Source organism: Malaclemys terrapin, chromosome 4 (genome assembly GCF_027887155.1).
Source record: "Malaclemys terrapin pileata isolate rMalTer1 chromosome 4, rMalTer1.hap1, whole genome shotgun sequence".
Taxonomy (NCBI): domain Eukaryota; kingdom Metazoa; phylum Chordata; order Testudines; family Emydidae; genus Malaclemys; species Malaclemys terrapin.
Window position 1 is genome coordinate 123,794,348 of NC_071508.1, and position 15,945 is coordinate 123,810,292.

Genomic DNA, 15,945 nt, shown 5'->3' on the forward strand with positions numbered 1-15,945 from the left:
GTTCAGTAACTGCACTTTGAGATTCATGTTCAAAAACTTGCAGTGATGTTGCCCCAAATTAGTAACTTTAGACTAAGTGAACTCAAAATTAGTGGCTAGACTATTCCTAAGTTTTTCCACTTCAACACCCACCAAAGAGGAATTAAGTTTCTGAACTAAATTTAAAGATGTCTAAATGAACAACTTGCACAAATATTGAATTTGTCAGCAAAGTATTTAAGTTTATAAGCCTTCCAGTTCCACATTGCTAATGATTAAGAATTTAAACAATTTTTGATCTTAAATAAAACCTAAAGGATAAAATAAAACTTGTATAAAGAAAAACTGTAATGCTTAAAGCTTTATAATTGTCTTAAATTTAAAGCACCAAATATCTGATCTAAGTAACTTACCACATCAGAATCTTCCATCCAGTTGACACTGTACCAGTCACCTAGGTAGGTCTGTCTCTTATCATCATAGTAACATGCATAAGAAGACTCCCTAGGATTGGCAGCAGTAGTTGCATAAACTGTAAGACAAATAGAAGAGCAGCCTTTATTTAAGTGGTACTTAACTGCCCTCTACACTTGTCTGAATGTCATGGATTTTATTCATTTACTTCAGTGCTTTGATCTGAAAAAATCAGCCTGCTAATACTTTGTCCACAGTTGCTGTTGGTGCCACTGGAAAAGCTCTTTTCCTTTTACCAACTGTGTGTTGTATTGTGAGCATATAATGAAGAATGTGTAGTTTTGGGAAAGAGGGCTTTGATTAAAAGCTACTATTAAAAAAAGCTGCAAATACAGACACTATCTTAGTTGAAGGTGTGACGGGTTGGGTCACACTAACCTCCTGGGAGTTGCCACCTGATGTGCCAAGACTACCTCTGCTCCTGTTTTCCCTGTCAGCTCAGGACTCCAGCACCCTGTCTTGCTGAGCCAGACACTCCCGTCTGCTCCAACAAAGACCCAGTGTCCAAATTACTGATCTCAAAGCTGCAGGTTAACCTGAAAGCAGCTAACAGAAGTGTTCTTGTCTTTAACACTCAGACATCTGAGTTAATTAATAAGTAAAAAGTGATTTTATTAAATACAGAAAGTAGGATTTAAGTGGTTCCAAGTAGTAACGGACAGAACAAAGTAAGTCACCAGGTAAAATAAAATAAAATGCGCAAATCTATGTCTAATCAAACTGAATACAGATAATCTCACCCTCAGAGATACTTCACTAAGCTTTTTCCTCAGACTGGACACTTTCCAGGCCTGGGCACAATTCTTTCCCCGGTACTGCTCTTGTTCCAGCTCAGGTGGTAGCTAGGGGATTCTTCATGATGGCTCTCTCCTCCTTTGTTCTGTTCCACCCCTTTATATATCTTTTGCATAAAGCGGGAATCCTTTGTCTCTCTCTGGGTTTCCACCTTCCCCCCCTCCCCTCCGCCACTGGAAAAGCACCAGGTTAAAGAAGGATTCCAGTTCAAGTGACGTGATCACATGTCCCTGTAAGACCCCAAGCCTTCATTCCTCCCAGCCTGACTCACAGGAAGGCTTGCTTGCAAACAGAGCCCCAGTCAATTGTCCTGGTTGATGGGAGCCATTAAGATTCCAAACCACCATTAATGGCCCACACTTTGCATAATTACAATAGCCCCTCAGGGTTATATTTCATATTTTTTGTCCCAGATACAAGAATGGTACATTTTATACAAATAGGATAATCACACTCAGTAGATGATAAGCTTTGTAATGATACCTTACAAGAGGCCTTTTGCATGAAGCATATTCCAGTTACATTATATTCACTCATTATCATATTTTTATAAAACCATATAGACTGCACACCGTCACAGAAGGATAGATTCTTAAGTGAACAGCTGAACTGCCTATTCTGCATGCTAACAATTGGTATTAATTTGACATTTGATTTGGAATAACATTGAATGTCCCTATGCAGTGTTGTTGTAGCTATGTCAGTCCCAGGTTATTACAGAGACAAAATGGGTGAGGTTTAATCTTTTATTGGACCAACTTCTGTTGGTGAGAGAGACAAGCTTTTGAGCTACACAAAGATCTTCTTCAGATTCAGATTCACACGGTTCAGTGTAAAACTAAAAGATATGACCTCACCCACCTTGACTCATTTAATGTCCCTGAAATTCCTCTTTTCCAGAAAACACTGCCATTGGAGTAATACTGTACATTATTAACACTCATTGAGCACACTAAGGTAAAAAAAACTTTAGAATAACAGCTCCATCCAACAATGTGCTATTACTAGTCAAGTATTTTCTAACACAATGGGATACCTGGGCAAAACAATCCGCAAGTTATCCCATTACCGGGATAGGAAGCCTAATCCTAGCTCTGAAAAATTCACACACCCAAAAGGCCTCCGTCGCTAAAGACATAGCATAGCATATTTTAACAGATTTATTTGGGCATAAGCTTTCGTGAGTAAAAACCTCACTTCTTCGGATGCATCCGAAGAAGTGAGGTTTTTACTCATGAAAACTTATGCCCAAATAAATCTGTTAGTCTTTAAGGTGCCACCAGACTCCTTGTTGTTTTTGTAGATACAGACTAACACGGCTACCCCCTGATACATGGCATATTTTGTATGTTTGCAGGAACTTTTGAGTTCTAGGAAGAAAGTTGAATGTAGCATTTGTGATATCAATATAACAATAGTTATTTCTTTGTATATACAAGTCATTTTGTTTCAAGCAGAAAAGAGTTAGAATCTGGTGAAAAGTAGGACACCAAAACTTATTGCCGTTTTAACCGTTTGCATTTCATAATTCTTTCCATGGCACATTCTTAAAATGCTTAACCAATATTCAATTAAATCTTGCAGCTCACCTTTGAGGGTAGGTGACTAACACTCCATTTGGCAGATGGCTCAAGAGAACAGAGGTTGTCAAAAATAAAGTCTCAAGTCGGTGGCAAAGCTAATAACAGAACCCAATAGTCCTGGTACTCTGCTAACCCTCTACAATAATCCCAGGACTGCCCTCAACACTTCTTATCCAGTAAGGATATGCAGCACATTGGCCACAAGAACTTTTGACCATTTCAAGCTGGGAAACGCCAGGCCAAAAAGCTGACTGATCACTTACCGTTGATATTGTCAGCCAAATGGTTCATCATTGATCCAGATTCACATGCTTCAATGTAAAACACCAGCTGTAGAATAAGTGAGACATGTTAGGAAAAACCAGTGGGCTGGAGAAGAGTTTCGACTCCTTTCAAACGGTAATTAATCTGGTCCTAAAACAGCACACTATACATAAATAAAGGCAAATTAGGTCACTTCCTGCTTTGAAAAACTGAAACAAGTGAAGAAAACTGCATTGAAAAGGTTTCTTAATGGCTTTTCTATGTACATCTCACATGGATCTTTTTGCTAATTCAAGCAGAATTCAACTAGCTGGTCAGCTTTTTTTATTGGAAATAATATACCATTCTGAATTGGCCATAGCCTCAGTATTTTGGGGACATCACCACTTATACAGACCTAAACACAATCAACTATAGTATTCTGACATGATTAATAAAAAGTTTATTTAAGAAGGTAATCTAACAAACAGCTATAGATACCAATTAGTGTTCTTTGCTCTAAGTGACTTCACCTGTACTGAAATGGGAATAGAAACCACTTAGATAAAAGAATTGGTGGGTTGTTTAATTTAAATGTTCGTTTCTGTAAGTGTCCCTTTATCCTCAGCTGACTTGTTATTTTGTAACAATAACCAGCAGTGAATCACACAATATACACAGGCTTCCTACAGTAACAGTACACAGGGTCAAGGGTGAACAAAGCACAATAAGCCGAAGCAGGGGCGGGGTGAAGTGATAGTGGGTGTTTTTCAACTCTACTGGTGATCAAAACATATGGGAGTCACGGGACTTTGCTAAATCAGGATATGAAACTTTCAACATTGATCCAAATAAATCACATGCTACAACTGGAAAGTAAACAACTGAAGACTATCTAAAAATGGAATATATATCCCGTTTTTAGATGGGCAATCGATCTACATTTCAGGCTTTGAATCATCTTCCTCTTAACAACTATGATTTTATTGTTTAAACAATTGAAGGAAGTGCAGCCAAAGATGTCACAAAGATGCTTCCTCTGCATTAGTTCCTCTATTAATTTCACAACATCTGATAAACTGTTATTTACCTTTTGGTATTTTTTGTTATGGTACATGTAATAAATGGTCTTGTTCAAGTCCTTTACGTGGAGCTGTAAAATAAGAACACTTGTTTTAATACCATCTTAATTCAGCAAAACAAATAAGAGAAGAAAGTCATTTCATTAGAATAAATGATTCCTATTTTTTATATATTACTGCTTCTAACTATTTGAAGATATAAATATTTTCATTGTTGGAGTTTACAAGAGAGTTGCTTGAATATTTAATGCACACTTGTACCCCTTTTGTTACTTAAATAAGTGATTTAATGTAGTTTGTGATCATCAAGTCCAAATTTAACATGAAGGCGTTATACTTTTTACCTCCAATGTTTTGCCCCCTTGGGAAACAGAGGTTACAATATTTACTACAGTGTGCAAGATGAATAATCATGCCCACAACAGTCTGAATGATGCACTGGAAAGCTGAGCAATAAAATCACACAACGAATAAATAGTCTGTCGGGACCTCAGTTTTCAAACATTAAGTATTCCATTTTATATCATGGCCCAGATTGCGATCTCATGTAAACCGGGAGATCAGAACATGGCCTCTTATATCCTTTCCAAGAAAAAAATAGTGTGTTAAGAAATTTAGATTTAGAAATATTTATTTTTATGGTAACTTTAAAAATGTTAAAAATAAAATGCTTACATCACCATTAGGAAAAGCCAGTAGTCCAGGGGCTCCATGGTCAGTGAAATAAACAAACACATGATCCTTGGGACCACTGCCAAGAGAAATTCAGAAAATTGACTTTCTAAACATTTCACCTTAGTCTTTACATAAAAACCTGTTATAGTATTGAGACATGCTGGTATTCATGAAGATAAATCAGAAGATGTGGTCTCATCTATACCACCTTTTTAAATTACATACTATACTTTGGATACTTATGTGAAAAGATGAATGACTAGAAAAGGAATGCAAATAGAAAGCCAGAATCCTAAACTGAACAAAACACACACCTGTCAGGGATGGTCTTTCTAGATAATACTTAGTCCTGCCATGAGTGCAGGGGACTGGACTAGAAGACCTCTCAAGGTCCCTTCCAGTCCTACAATTGTATGATTTTATGTATCTTTTAAGAGTGCTTAAAATTTTCACACTAGCAGCGTCAATGGATTTAAGTATCTTATTCTTGTAATACAAACATTCTGGGTCATTTTAGTCCCAGATTAAGTTTTTGTAAAATAGTTTTATAAAACCTGAGAATCAATAGCTATTTCCATAATTATTTTTAATTTCAGGGTTAATCTAGTTCAACTTCATAAGTACATGCTGCAAATATCAGAAAACACTGGTACATTTTAAATGTGTTCTATGAATGCAATGTACTCAAATCTGGGATTTTTAGCCTTCTAATCCTTGATGCTCCATTAAGGTGGATTACCTACACCGATAGGAGAATCCTTCCCATCAGCATAAATAGTGTCTACACTGAAGTGCTACAGTGGTGCAGCTACAGCTGGGCCGCTATAGCGTTTCAAGCATAGACAAGCCATCTGTATGTAATGCACAATAGGACCTGGTGCATTATGGATTTTCATCTTCCCCTGATGTATCTGGAATATTGTAGGCCAGTACCAGATATAGTTAACACAGGACTTTCCATACCTAAAAGATATAGCAATAATAGGAAGAGATTCTAAAGATTCTTCTTTGTTGTTAAGACCCTTAATGAGTGTAACTGTGTGAAAGAGGACAATGTAGCCAAGCTGCTCTGAATTGTATGGTTGTATTTATCCAATTTAGGATTCGACTATTTCTCCATTCTGCTAAAATTTAGCTATTTTGCCAGATTTATGTTTGTACTAGTCTGGTTCTGAAATTCTTTGTGTATTGGATACTTAAAGGCCTTCATCTCAGAAGACCTTGTGTAGTCTGCCGCAGGGATCAGAAGGTTGTTCCATTCATGCAAATGACAACTATGCATGGATGCAAGTAAGGTTAAATACTGTCTTCTTACTGAGTAGCAATAAATGTTGGGACACCTGCACATCCACTACCTTACAACTATGCGAGGGGGAGTGGGAGGCAGGGTGAAAATGCCCGTGTCTCAGTAGCCATGGGCCTAAATGCCATTTTTAATTTGGCTAATGAAATGTTTAGCAGTGTTCACCTTTTAGGCCTCATTCCAGTTTAGCAATTTTGCAGCAGTACAGCAATATATTCATTAATAAAAGCTCAGAACCCTTCTCAGCACTTCTAATCTTGTATTTATACACTGAATACTTTAAGCCTGAGCTATGTAGGTGAAGCCCCACGTGACTACAGCTATGTGGCAATGACCAATTTAAATACAGTCCAGCTCTGTAACTTTTCTCCTTGATCCCAATGCCAAAATTCCCTTCTCTCTCCACCAACTTGTCTGCAGTAGCCAAGTTGCTCTCTATTGTGGATATCTAGATCTCAATCCACACTATATTTGGTATCAATCTGATACAGACACACACTTTTTGATACTAGATTGATAAAAAAGTAGAATTGTCACATTATTAATTCCAAAGATGTAGAATAGCCATTGACCAGTCTTGCTAATCCTCAATCTGGACAACAATATAACTAAGATTTCATTTAAATCCCACCATTACTCAATATCAGCACATGAGTGTCCACCCATATGATCTGAATTATCATATCTTGAATACAACTTCTAGGTTACCTTTTTAATACTTTTCCTGATCCTATGCCCTTCATTGCTTCAGCATCACCTCTCAGAACAGCAAGGAAATTTTCTGGAGTAACATCCTACAGATCAAGAGAGTTTTAAAATTAAATATGAAATACAGTAATAGTCAACTTTATCTACTCACCAAGACAGACAGGTTCTGTACAACAGAACCAACAAATGTTTTACAATGCAGAGGAATGCTGTTGGGGTGGGCTTTGGGAGCTGGTGCCTATGATAACCATTATTACTGATCTTCATATGCAGCATTTTTCTTTTCCCGTAAGGGCTTGTCTATACAGGAAAGTTTTACTACCTATACCAGTATAATTATACCAGTATACGTAAAATGATATAGATACACATTCCATGTGTGAATAAAAGTGGTTCTTTGGTTTAGCTTAGCCCCCTTCCAAAGCGACATAAGCTAAACTGAAAAAGGACACATATTCCAAAATAAACGTGTACGTAGTTATATTGGTATAACTGTATCTGTTTAAATTTACACCTTGGCATATGTGAGTACAACTTTCTGGTGTAGACAAGGCCTTAATCTTGATGGTCACTCACTGCAGTTTATTAGATCGTGACTGCTCTTGGAAATCAGGCAACAGTCATAGTGTGGGAAACTAGGAAAACGCTCCAGTCATTGCACATATAAAATACAATGAAACCTATACTTCGTGTCACTTTTATTAGGTGATCTCCTGTCATGGGAGACTGGCTGAAAGTATCCTGAATTTATTATATCAAGCACAGTTCTGATCCTCTTCTGTTAAGCAACTGATTTTTCTCAATCCCTTTAAGTAGGTTTCACTCTGTCAAAAAAGTTCTCGCCATTTAACCTGATACCAAAGGGCTACTCATTTCCAATTAAACAAGTACAAAATGTAAGCCACGTTTGCCAAACAATATTATTTATCCAGTAGAAGTCTCTAACTACTGGCAGGATTCAGTAAAATAAGTAACTATTTTTTAAACAAAGACATTCCTAACTTTGTTAAAAAGTTATTTATTACTTTCAATGAAGTGTAGAGAAGACAAGCACTCAGGTGACAGTATGAAAAATTTAAGTGCTGTTTTTATAGCTCTTTGCAACAGGCTTTATGGTTGCATACGCAGATCTCTGAGACTACCTCCAATTTAAGTACATCTACACGGCACACCACTGGGGACAGCATGTAGGATATGTGTAGCTACATGCCACAGTAAAAAGCAGGCTGTGTTCACTGGTGTGCAGCTACACACAGCAGTGAAAGGCTTTGGCAGTGGGGAGGCAAAAGGGAAAGACTTTGGCAGCTCCCCACTGCTAGAGCCTTTCATTGTGGGAAGGAAAGGCTCTGGCAGGGGAGAGGCAGCAGGGAGCTGCCATAGCCCCTCCCTGCTGCTGGGAGCTGTTAGAACCTTTCCCTGCTGCCTCCCCCCAGCAGAGCCCTTCTCCAATGCCGGAGCCTTCCCCTGTGACGCAGAAAGACTCTGGCAGCAGGGAGACAGAGGGACACTACACTGCTAAAAATAGCCATGTAGATGGGAGGCACTGCTTGGACATGTAGAGCTGCGTAGGGTATATACCCACAGAGTTCAGGCTTGTCTTTATTCTACTTGTGCTTCACCATCTACACTGCTCTTCAGACCTACGCTAGGGGAGCATGCAGTGTACATACTCTATATGCCGCCGTAAGGAGTATGCAGTGTAAACATACTCTTAGTGGCAACTTGTAAATTACTCGGATATTGGGCTACTGAGCCATAAATTCAATGAGTGATTGTTTAATCAAATCTACAGTGAAATTTAATCAGTGCATGTTTACATATTGAGTTATTGATTTTTTTTTTAATTGTAAGATTTCCCCTCCCCTCACTCTGAGCATGGTGCAGAAATAATGGAATAGTCTATTGTTATAGTTTCTGCTCCACTTTAATATGCCCTCTGTTTACATCCTGGTTAGGAAAGGTTGGCCAAGTCATCCAACTGGATGAACACCTTCCAGTGCTTTGTATCAACCAGAGGCTTAATACTAAATGTATTCAGGAATATCTAACAGTCTGGGGGGTGAAAAAAGATTTACTTGGGTCACTAGGGAATGTTAAATCTCATATATATTGGTGAATAGTAGAAATTACTTCGGTTCTACCTCTTGTACATAGTCCTTTGGCACTCCCTTGTACACATCTGTGCCATTGGGTCTATTGATGACGATGCCTTTGGTTGGATTTCTGAAAATTAAGTTGGACACATGTATTAAGAATAAATCATATGCCATATAGTGCCAACAAATTAACTAGAAAAATATTAAAAGCTCATGAAATGTCGACAAGATCAAGCCCAAATATTTGTACATATTTATTTACAAAAGCATCACTCTTTAAAACTGATTTTTGAATGATTATGTGGAGGTCTTTGTGCCTTATCAATTACATATGCCCAGCTCAAGCCCCATGAACCCAGTGGCAAGACCCGGTAAATTGTTCTGAGAGTGCAGGACATGGTCCGTGATGGCTATAATCCCTGGATTTTCAGCCTGGGTGTTTGAAGTAGCCCTTGCTGGTTCTGCTTTTAAATATTTTTACTCTCTTTTGACACTTGAACTGTTGCCAGTGCTGTGTAATTGCAGTCACTGATAGCAAATTATTAACCAGCTAGTGTCACCTAGTTCAGTTTATCAATTAAGGCAGCTGACTAAGGTGTGGCTGTCACTGTGCCCACACAGCTTCTAGGAACCAAAAGTTAGAGCTGAGAGTTGAAATTAGTCCAGAGTGAAGGGCTATCACTGAAACTGGGTGCAGCTGCACAGAAATACTGACCTCCTTTGTACAGCATTTCAATATTTACTGGTGAAAAGTGCAATGTAAGAGCTGGTTGTATTATAAAGGCAAATATGGCCAAAGATACCAAATCTGACGATGCATGGGAATTTCCTTTTTTTCATGTAAAGTATGCTTTGGGGATTAAACAGGCTGACAATGGCCCTTAAAGATATCCACACTATATAGGCATGTCTGTACTGTGAAGCATTACATAACAGATAATTTTTACTATGTATAATAAAAATTAAGATTGTTTACTTGTATCACAACATGCAAAAGTAAGTTACCAAGGAGCTCTGAATTTACACTGCCATAACTGAGATCAGAATCTTACTCTTGAAATTTAGAAATTTGCAAGGTACACATCCTAAAGTGAACTTATTTCAGTGACGGGTGAAGTGATCCCTGTACATATTCTGCGAAATGCTTAGGATTCTTCTTTTTGAAGTGCTACATACACACAAAGTACTAATGCTAACTATGGAACAGAAAAAAATATACATTATATGGTTTAATATTCTTGCCATGTTCTTCACTTACTCCTCATTATCTGCAATGTCATCATACATCATGACAATGATCTGTTCATCTGGAATTCCATTTCGGTGTACAATCTGGTAAGCATGGCATACATCAGCCTGAAATAGAGCAGAATGTCCTTGTTAATCTTTGGGAACAAAAGAAAATCACTTTATAGGTTTTTTGTCTAAAAGAAACTCCGGACCAACATCCTCATCTAAATAACAGGATTTCACAATTGTCACTCTGAAGCCTAAAATGTCTTGAGTCAGTGTGAAGGGATGAAAACAGTTATAATCATGGCTGAGAGCTCTTTCTGTTCAGAATATCACCAGATTCTATCATCACTGGTTGCTGTGAGAACAGGATGGAATGTTGGAGTCCGAAGGTTCTGTGGCAGGTGGAATGTGGCAGCTGATCAGAGAAGCTGGGGGTTGCAAAAAGATGCCAAGTTTCAGAGTAACAGCCGTGTTAGTCTGTATCCGCAAAAAGAAGAACAGGAGTACTTGTGGCACCTTAGAGACTAACAAATTTATTAGAGCATAAGCTTTCGTGGACTACAGCCCACACGAAGTGGGCTGTAGTCCACGAAAGCTTATGCTCTAATAAATTTGTTAGTCTCTAAGGTGCCACAAGTACTCCTGTTCTTCTTTTTTAAAAAGATGCCTGTCCCTCCAGCCAGGGCAAGCTCTGTGCACAGACTTGGGAAACATGTACAAAAAGCAATACTTCTCACTACAACACAGCGTATGGGAAACGAGGGCCCCATTTTCAGATTTTTTTTTTTTACACATATGACTTTCTGAATGACACCCGTGCAACAGCATGGGATTTCAGTAACTAGTTGTAAATATAAAGGATTGAGAGCCTCCGGAAAGCCTGAGCACACAGCTGTCCTCAAAGGCTTAATGGCTTTCTCCTAGCCTGCCACTTTGACCATGTCATCCCTCTTTTTGCATCCCTCCACTGGCTTCCTCTTCTCCATTGCAAACATAAACTGCTTATATTCACTTTCAAGGCCCTTCACAGCCTATCCCCACCCTACCTATTATCTCTCCTTTGCAATTGAAATGTCAATTCTTATCTTTGGTAGGCCAGTAATACCAGCCTCCATCACTCACTTGTTAAACTTTCAAACAAGCACATTAGTGGTTTCTCCCAGGCTGCCCTCCATGCTTGGGAGAAGCCCCCTGTAAACATCTGCAAAACTAATTCATTATCCACCTTCAAATTCCTCCTTAAAACTCTTTGCTATAATACCTACAAAAAACTTGACAATGGGTCGGCAGCTGAGACCACTGCCTATCAATAGAGTCTTACTGTTTCCTTGTGCCGCCCAAATCTATTTGTCTATATCAGAGGTCCCCAAACTCTGGGGGGCACCCCACTGGGGGAGGGCATGGAGGAACATTCAGGCGGGTGCAGCTGAGGCCTGGGCCAGCCCCCAAGTGGGGTGGGGAGTGAGCGCCACCCAGCTCTGCTCCTGGCCCCGGCCCCACTGGCCCGGTCCCCAGCTGCGACCCCAGCCTCAACCCCCTTACCCCTGTCTGCATCCCTCCCTCCAAGCCATGGCCCCGCTTCCAGCAGGCTCTGGAGGGGCACAGACTGGGGTAATGGAGGACTGAAAAGTTTGGGGACCACTGGTCTTTATCCATCTGTTATACACTGTTAACTAAGGTGGTAAGCTTTTTGGGGCAGGAACAATATTTTTATTTGTACATCGCCTAGCACAGGGGTTCTCAGGACAAATTTTTTGGTGGCCTCAGAGTGCAGCCACCAATTCTTGCTGATGGCTGCTCTCTCACTTTTTCCTCAAATACTTGATTAGCTTTAGGATAATCAAATAAATATGCACATATACACATCCAAATCGTAATTTATTTATTGCTAGCTAGTAAGTCTGTTGTGAAAAGTGATATTAACAAACATACTAGTATCACTTTTCACAGAAGACTTAATCAGTCCTGGCAAATTAAGCCATGGATGGAGGGTTGGGGGAGGCAGTGAGGTGCAGGGGAGATGGGGCTGGGAGAGGCAGTGGGGGGCTGGAGCCTGAAGCCCTGCGGCCTGCCACTGTGCAGCCAGAGCCCAGGCCTGGAGTCTGAAGCCCCGCAGACAAAGTTTGCTGCCCCGCCACCCCAGAGCTGAAGCCCAAAGCCTGAGCCCTGCCACCCATGGGAAGGTGGGGAACTCGCTGGCTGCCTGCTCCTCCAGCGTTGTGCCCCACGTGACTCCAGACTGGGACAGGGCCCGACCCCTGCTGCCGGCCCCAGCATCCAGGAGCAACAGGAACGGGGAGGGGGCTCTACTTTGCACTCCCCCATCACAGCCCAGGAGGCTGTGACCACATGCGGTCACGATGGCTGCATTTGAAAAATGCTGGCCTAGCACAACAGGGTCCTTCTGGTCCATTACTAGGACTCCTGCCTGCTATGGTAATACAAATATTTTTTTCCAGTCAGGGCTTGGCGCAATTAGATTATAGCACAGAAATGCCTACTGACAGTATTAGTACCCATCACTGTACACTTAAAATCCAATTGCTCCAAGTCCTGATTGGGGAAAAAAGCCATTAATTACATGAATGTTTTTGTAGAGCTTTCTTATGCACAATAGACTTCAGTGAAAGGTTACTGGGAACATAATGCCTTCCGCAAAGAAATCTAAACTAAAATCCCATGCACTGAAGGCCTGTTCCAAAGTCGAGCCGAGTCAATGGAAGACTCCCCTTGACTTCAGTGAGCGCTGGATTAGGCCTTAAATGACTAAGTGGTTGGTCTAAACAGTTATGATTTATGTGGTCTGGCATCTGAAAAATTAACTTGATCAGAGTTTTGAGCTAGGAAAGATTCTCCCCCACCTCATTACACATTCCTTGTGGAATAACCCTAAGTATCTTAAGGGTATGTAAACAGAATTGCTGTGAAAAGCTGAACTACAGAATTTCTAATCAAACTCTTGCCCTTATTATAAACAGGATATGAATGTGCAGATTTCCTTTAAAGAGAGACACGGCTGCTATAGTTAAATCTCTTTTTTTATAACAGAAATTACGATGTACATTAAAGTGATCTTATATTAAAAATACATACCTCTGCTAGGAAAGCACTAATATTTTGTTTTAGAAACTTCCCTCACGAACAAATTATTTTAGTTCTACAATTTGTTGATGATTTAATGGACTACTGACAAAATAGATAACTACCCCTAGATAACTGACATTTTCCAGAAATGCATTTTTCAACATTTCAGTGGAACTTCAAACAGCATTACATCAAGAGAGGTTTTCTTTCAGGTTATGCTGTGTGGTGGTGGGGTTTGTTTTTTCTTTGTTTAGTTTTAATTCTAAGCCCTTCCTATGATCTAGTCCGGGGTAAGCAAACTTTTTGGCCCGAGGACAACATCTGGGAATAGCAATTGTATGGCAGGCATGAATGCTAACAAAATTGGGGTTGGGGTGCAGGAGGGGGTGATGGCTCTGCTTGGGGGTTGGCTCTAGAATGGGGCCAGAAATGAAGAGTTCAGGGTGTTGGAGGGGGTTCCGGGCTGGGGCAGGGAGGTGGAGTGCGGGGGGCGAGGGGGGAGTGAGGGCTCCAGCTGGGGGTATGGGCTCTGGGGTAGGGCTGGGGATGAAGGTTTTGGGGTGCAGGAGGGTGCTCCGGGCTGGGACCGAGGGGATTGGAGGGTGGGAGGGGGATCAGGACTGGGGCAGGGGGTTGGGGCACGGGGAGAGGCTCTGGGGTTCAGGCTCCAGGCGGCGTTTACCTCAAGCGGCTCCCGGAAGCAGCTCCTGGAAGTCCCTTCTCCAGCTCCTATGCGAGGTGCAGCCAGGCAGCTCTGCATGTTGCCCCATCTGTAGGCACTGCCCCTGCAGCTCCCACTGGCCACGGTTCACAGCCAATGGGAGCTGTGGGGACGGTGCTTGGGGCCGGGGCAGCGTGCAGAGTGGAGCCCTCTGGCTGTCCCTACACATAGGAGCTGGAGGGGGGTCATGCCGCTGCTTCCGGGAGCCACGTGGAGTGGCCCCCGACCCTGCTTCCTGGCTGGAGCGTGAGAGGGGGGCAATCCCCAGACCCTGCTCCCCAGTGGGAGTTTGAGGGCTGGATTAAAACTGCTGGCAGCTGCATCTGGCCCGCAGGCCATAGTTTGCCCACCCCTGATCTAGTCGACATTAGAAAAGTTGCACAGATTTAATTTAAATCAATCCAATTAAACCAGAGAAAACTCCTGATGTAGACACTGAAACATGATTAAATCTCACTTTTATTGGTTTAGCTTAAATCAGTAATTTATTAGCACATGCTAAGCAAAGATTAAACTGGTTTAGGAGTGTCCACATTAGGGGTTTGACCTGGTTTAATTAGATCAATTTAGTTAAACTAGTGAAATGTTGTTAATATAGGAAAAGCCCTGTCTTCATAGTCTAGTCTGACACAGAGAAGGGATTCCAGGAAAAGGTGAGATACATTCCATGTTTTTAAAAAAATCTGCTGTAACACAATCTCTTCACGTGATTTACTTTGGAAATCTAACCGTCCTTACTAAAGGAGTTATATTTCCTGTTACATCAGACTAGATTTTCTTCCTCCCAGCTCTGTAAACTTTAATATTTATATTTCAACATAGACATCTGTATGGCACTTCACCAGTCCCTGCCCCAAACTGTTTACATTAAACACAGATCTTGACAACAGACAAGACAAGAATAGGAGAGATTAAGGTAAAAACATAAGATATGAAGCAGAAGTGTGTGAGGTTTGCTAGGGAAAAAGAGAACGGGAAAGCACTAATCTGTGCAGTCACTCTTCTGACCTTGAAATCCTCCCCAAAGATCTACGTCTTCTGTGGTGCCTACAGTAAATGGCTCTGGGCTTAGCTTCACAGGGAACTCTATCAGCATAACCATACCAGTATAACTAAACTACACAATACTGACATAAACTATCCTAGAGAAAGGCACTCTTATTTTGGAGTAAGTGTGTCTGCACTAGGAATTATACCAATATAACTATAGTGGTACAATTATAGTACATTTTCCGTAAAAACAAGCTCCAAATAGATGGGACAATAAAACCTTCTGATGTACAAATATTAACCAACTCAGAACCATTCAATTGTGGACATAACTAGCCTTTGTAAACTGGTTTGTATGAATTTCCTTTGTCTTCTCTCTTCTTTTCCTTATTGCTTGTTACACTCACTTATTACATCTTGACTTAATTACATGGTAAAACTTTTGGGGGAAATATCTTTTTACCCTGTAATTGTAAAGCACTAGGCATAAATGGCACCTCATCAGGCCTCCATGTGCTCCTAGTACTACTGCTACTAATCAAAACAGAGGTCAGTTGAAGAAAGGAGGGGCTATTTTGGGGACATTTAAAAGGCAAAAAGTGAGGATTTGCATATTCTGTTTTAGGCCTTGTCTAGATTAGGCTTTGCCTGCGTAGTTAAACCATCAAAACCTTATCATGTGGATTCAGTTATATCAGTTTACTGATAATATATATAAACTGTGTTTATACTGGTATAGTTTATTCCAGGTTGTGGAATTGGCATAAGCTATGCTAGTATAAGCACAGGTATACCGGTATAATTGTATTTAGGCTACAGCTGTTACTGGTATAGCTATATTGGTTAAAAAAATAACACTCCTAACTGACCTAGCTATGCTGGTAAACTTCTGTAGGCTAGGCTTTACATCATTTTAACCTAGATAGGGCAGCAGCCTCAGTTAGATTATTTGCCACTTGTTGCTCCTGTTATACCC

General features: G+C 40.6%; 1 protein-coding gene across 1 annotated transcript in view; it reads right to left on the minus strand.

Annotated features, from left to right (window-relative positions):
- The window catches only part of LGMN (legumain), a 42,025-nt gene that overhangs the window by 7,477 nt on the left and 18,603 nt on the right, over positions 1-15,945 (minus strand). The window contains exons 3-9 of the mRNA XM_054026506.1: positions 10,197-10,294; positions 8,984-9,065; positions 6,843-6,928; positions 4,832-4,907; positions 4,165-4,227; positions 3,095-3,161; positions 393-511 (exon numbers count right to left, since the gene is read on the minus strand). Of these exons, the coding sequence (XP_053882481.1) occupies positions 393-511; positions 3,095-3,161; positions 4,165-4,227; positions 4,832-4,907; positions 6,843-6,928; positions 8,984-9,065; positions 10,197-10,294 (591 nt within the window). The remainder of the gene's footprint in view (positions 1-392; positions 512-3,094; positions 3,162-4,164; positions 4,228-4,831; positions 4,908-6,842; positions 6,929-8,983; positions 9,066-10,196; positions 10,295-15,945) is intronic.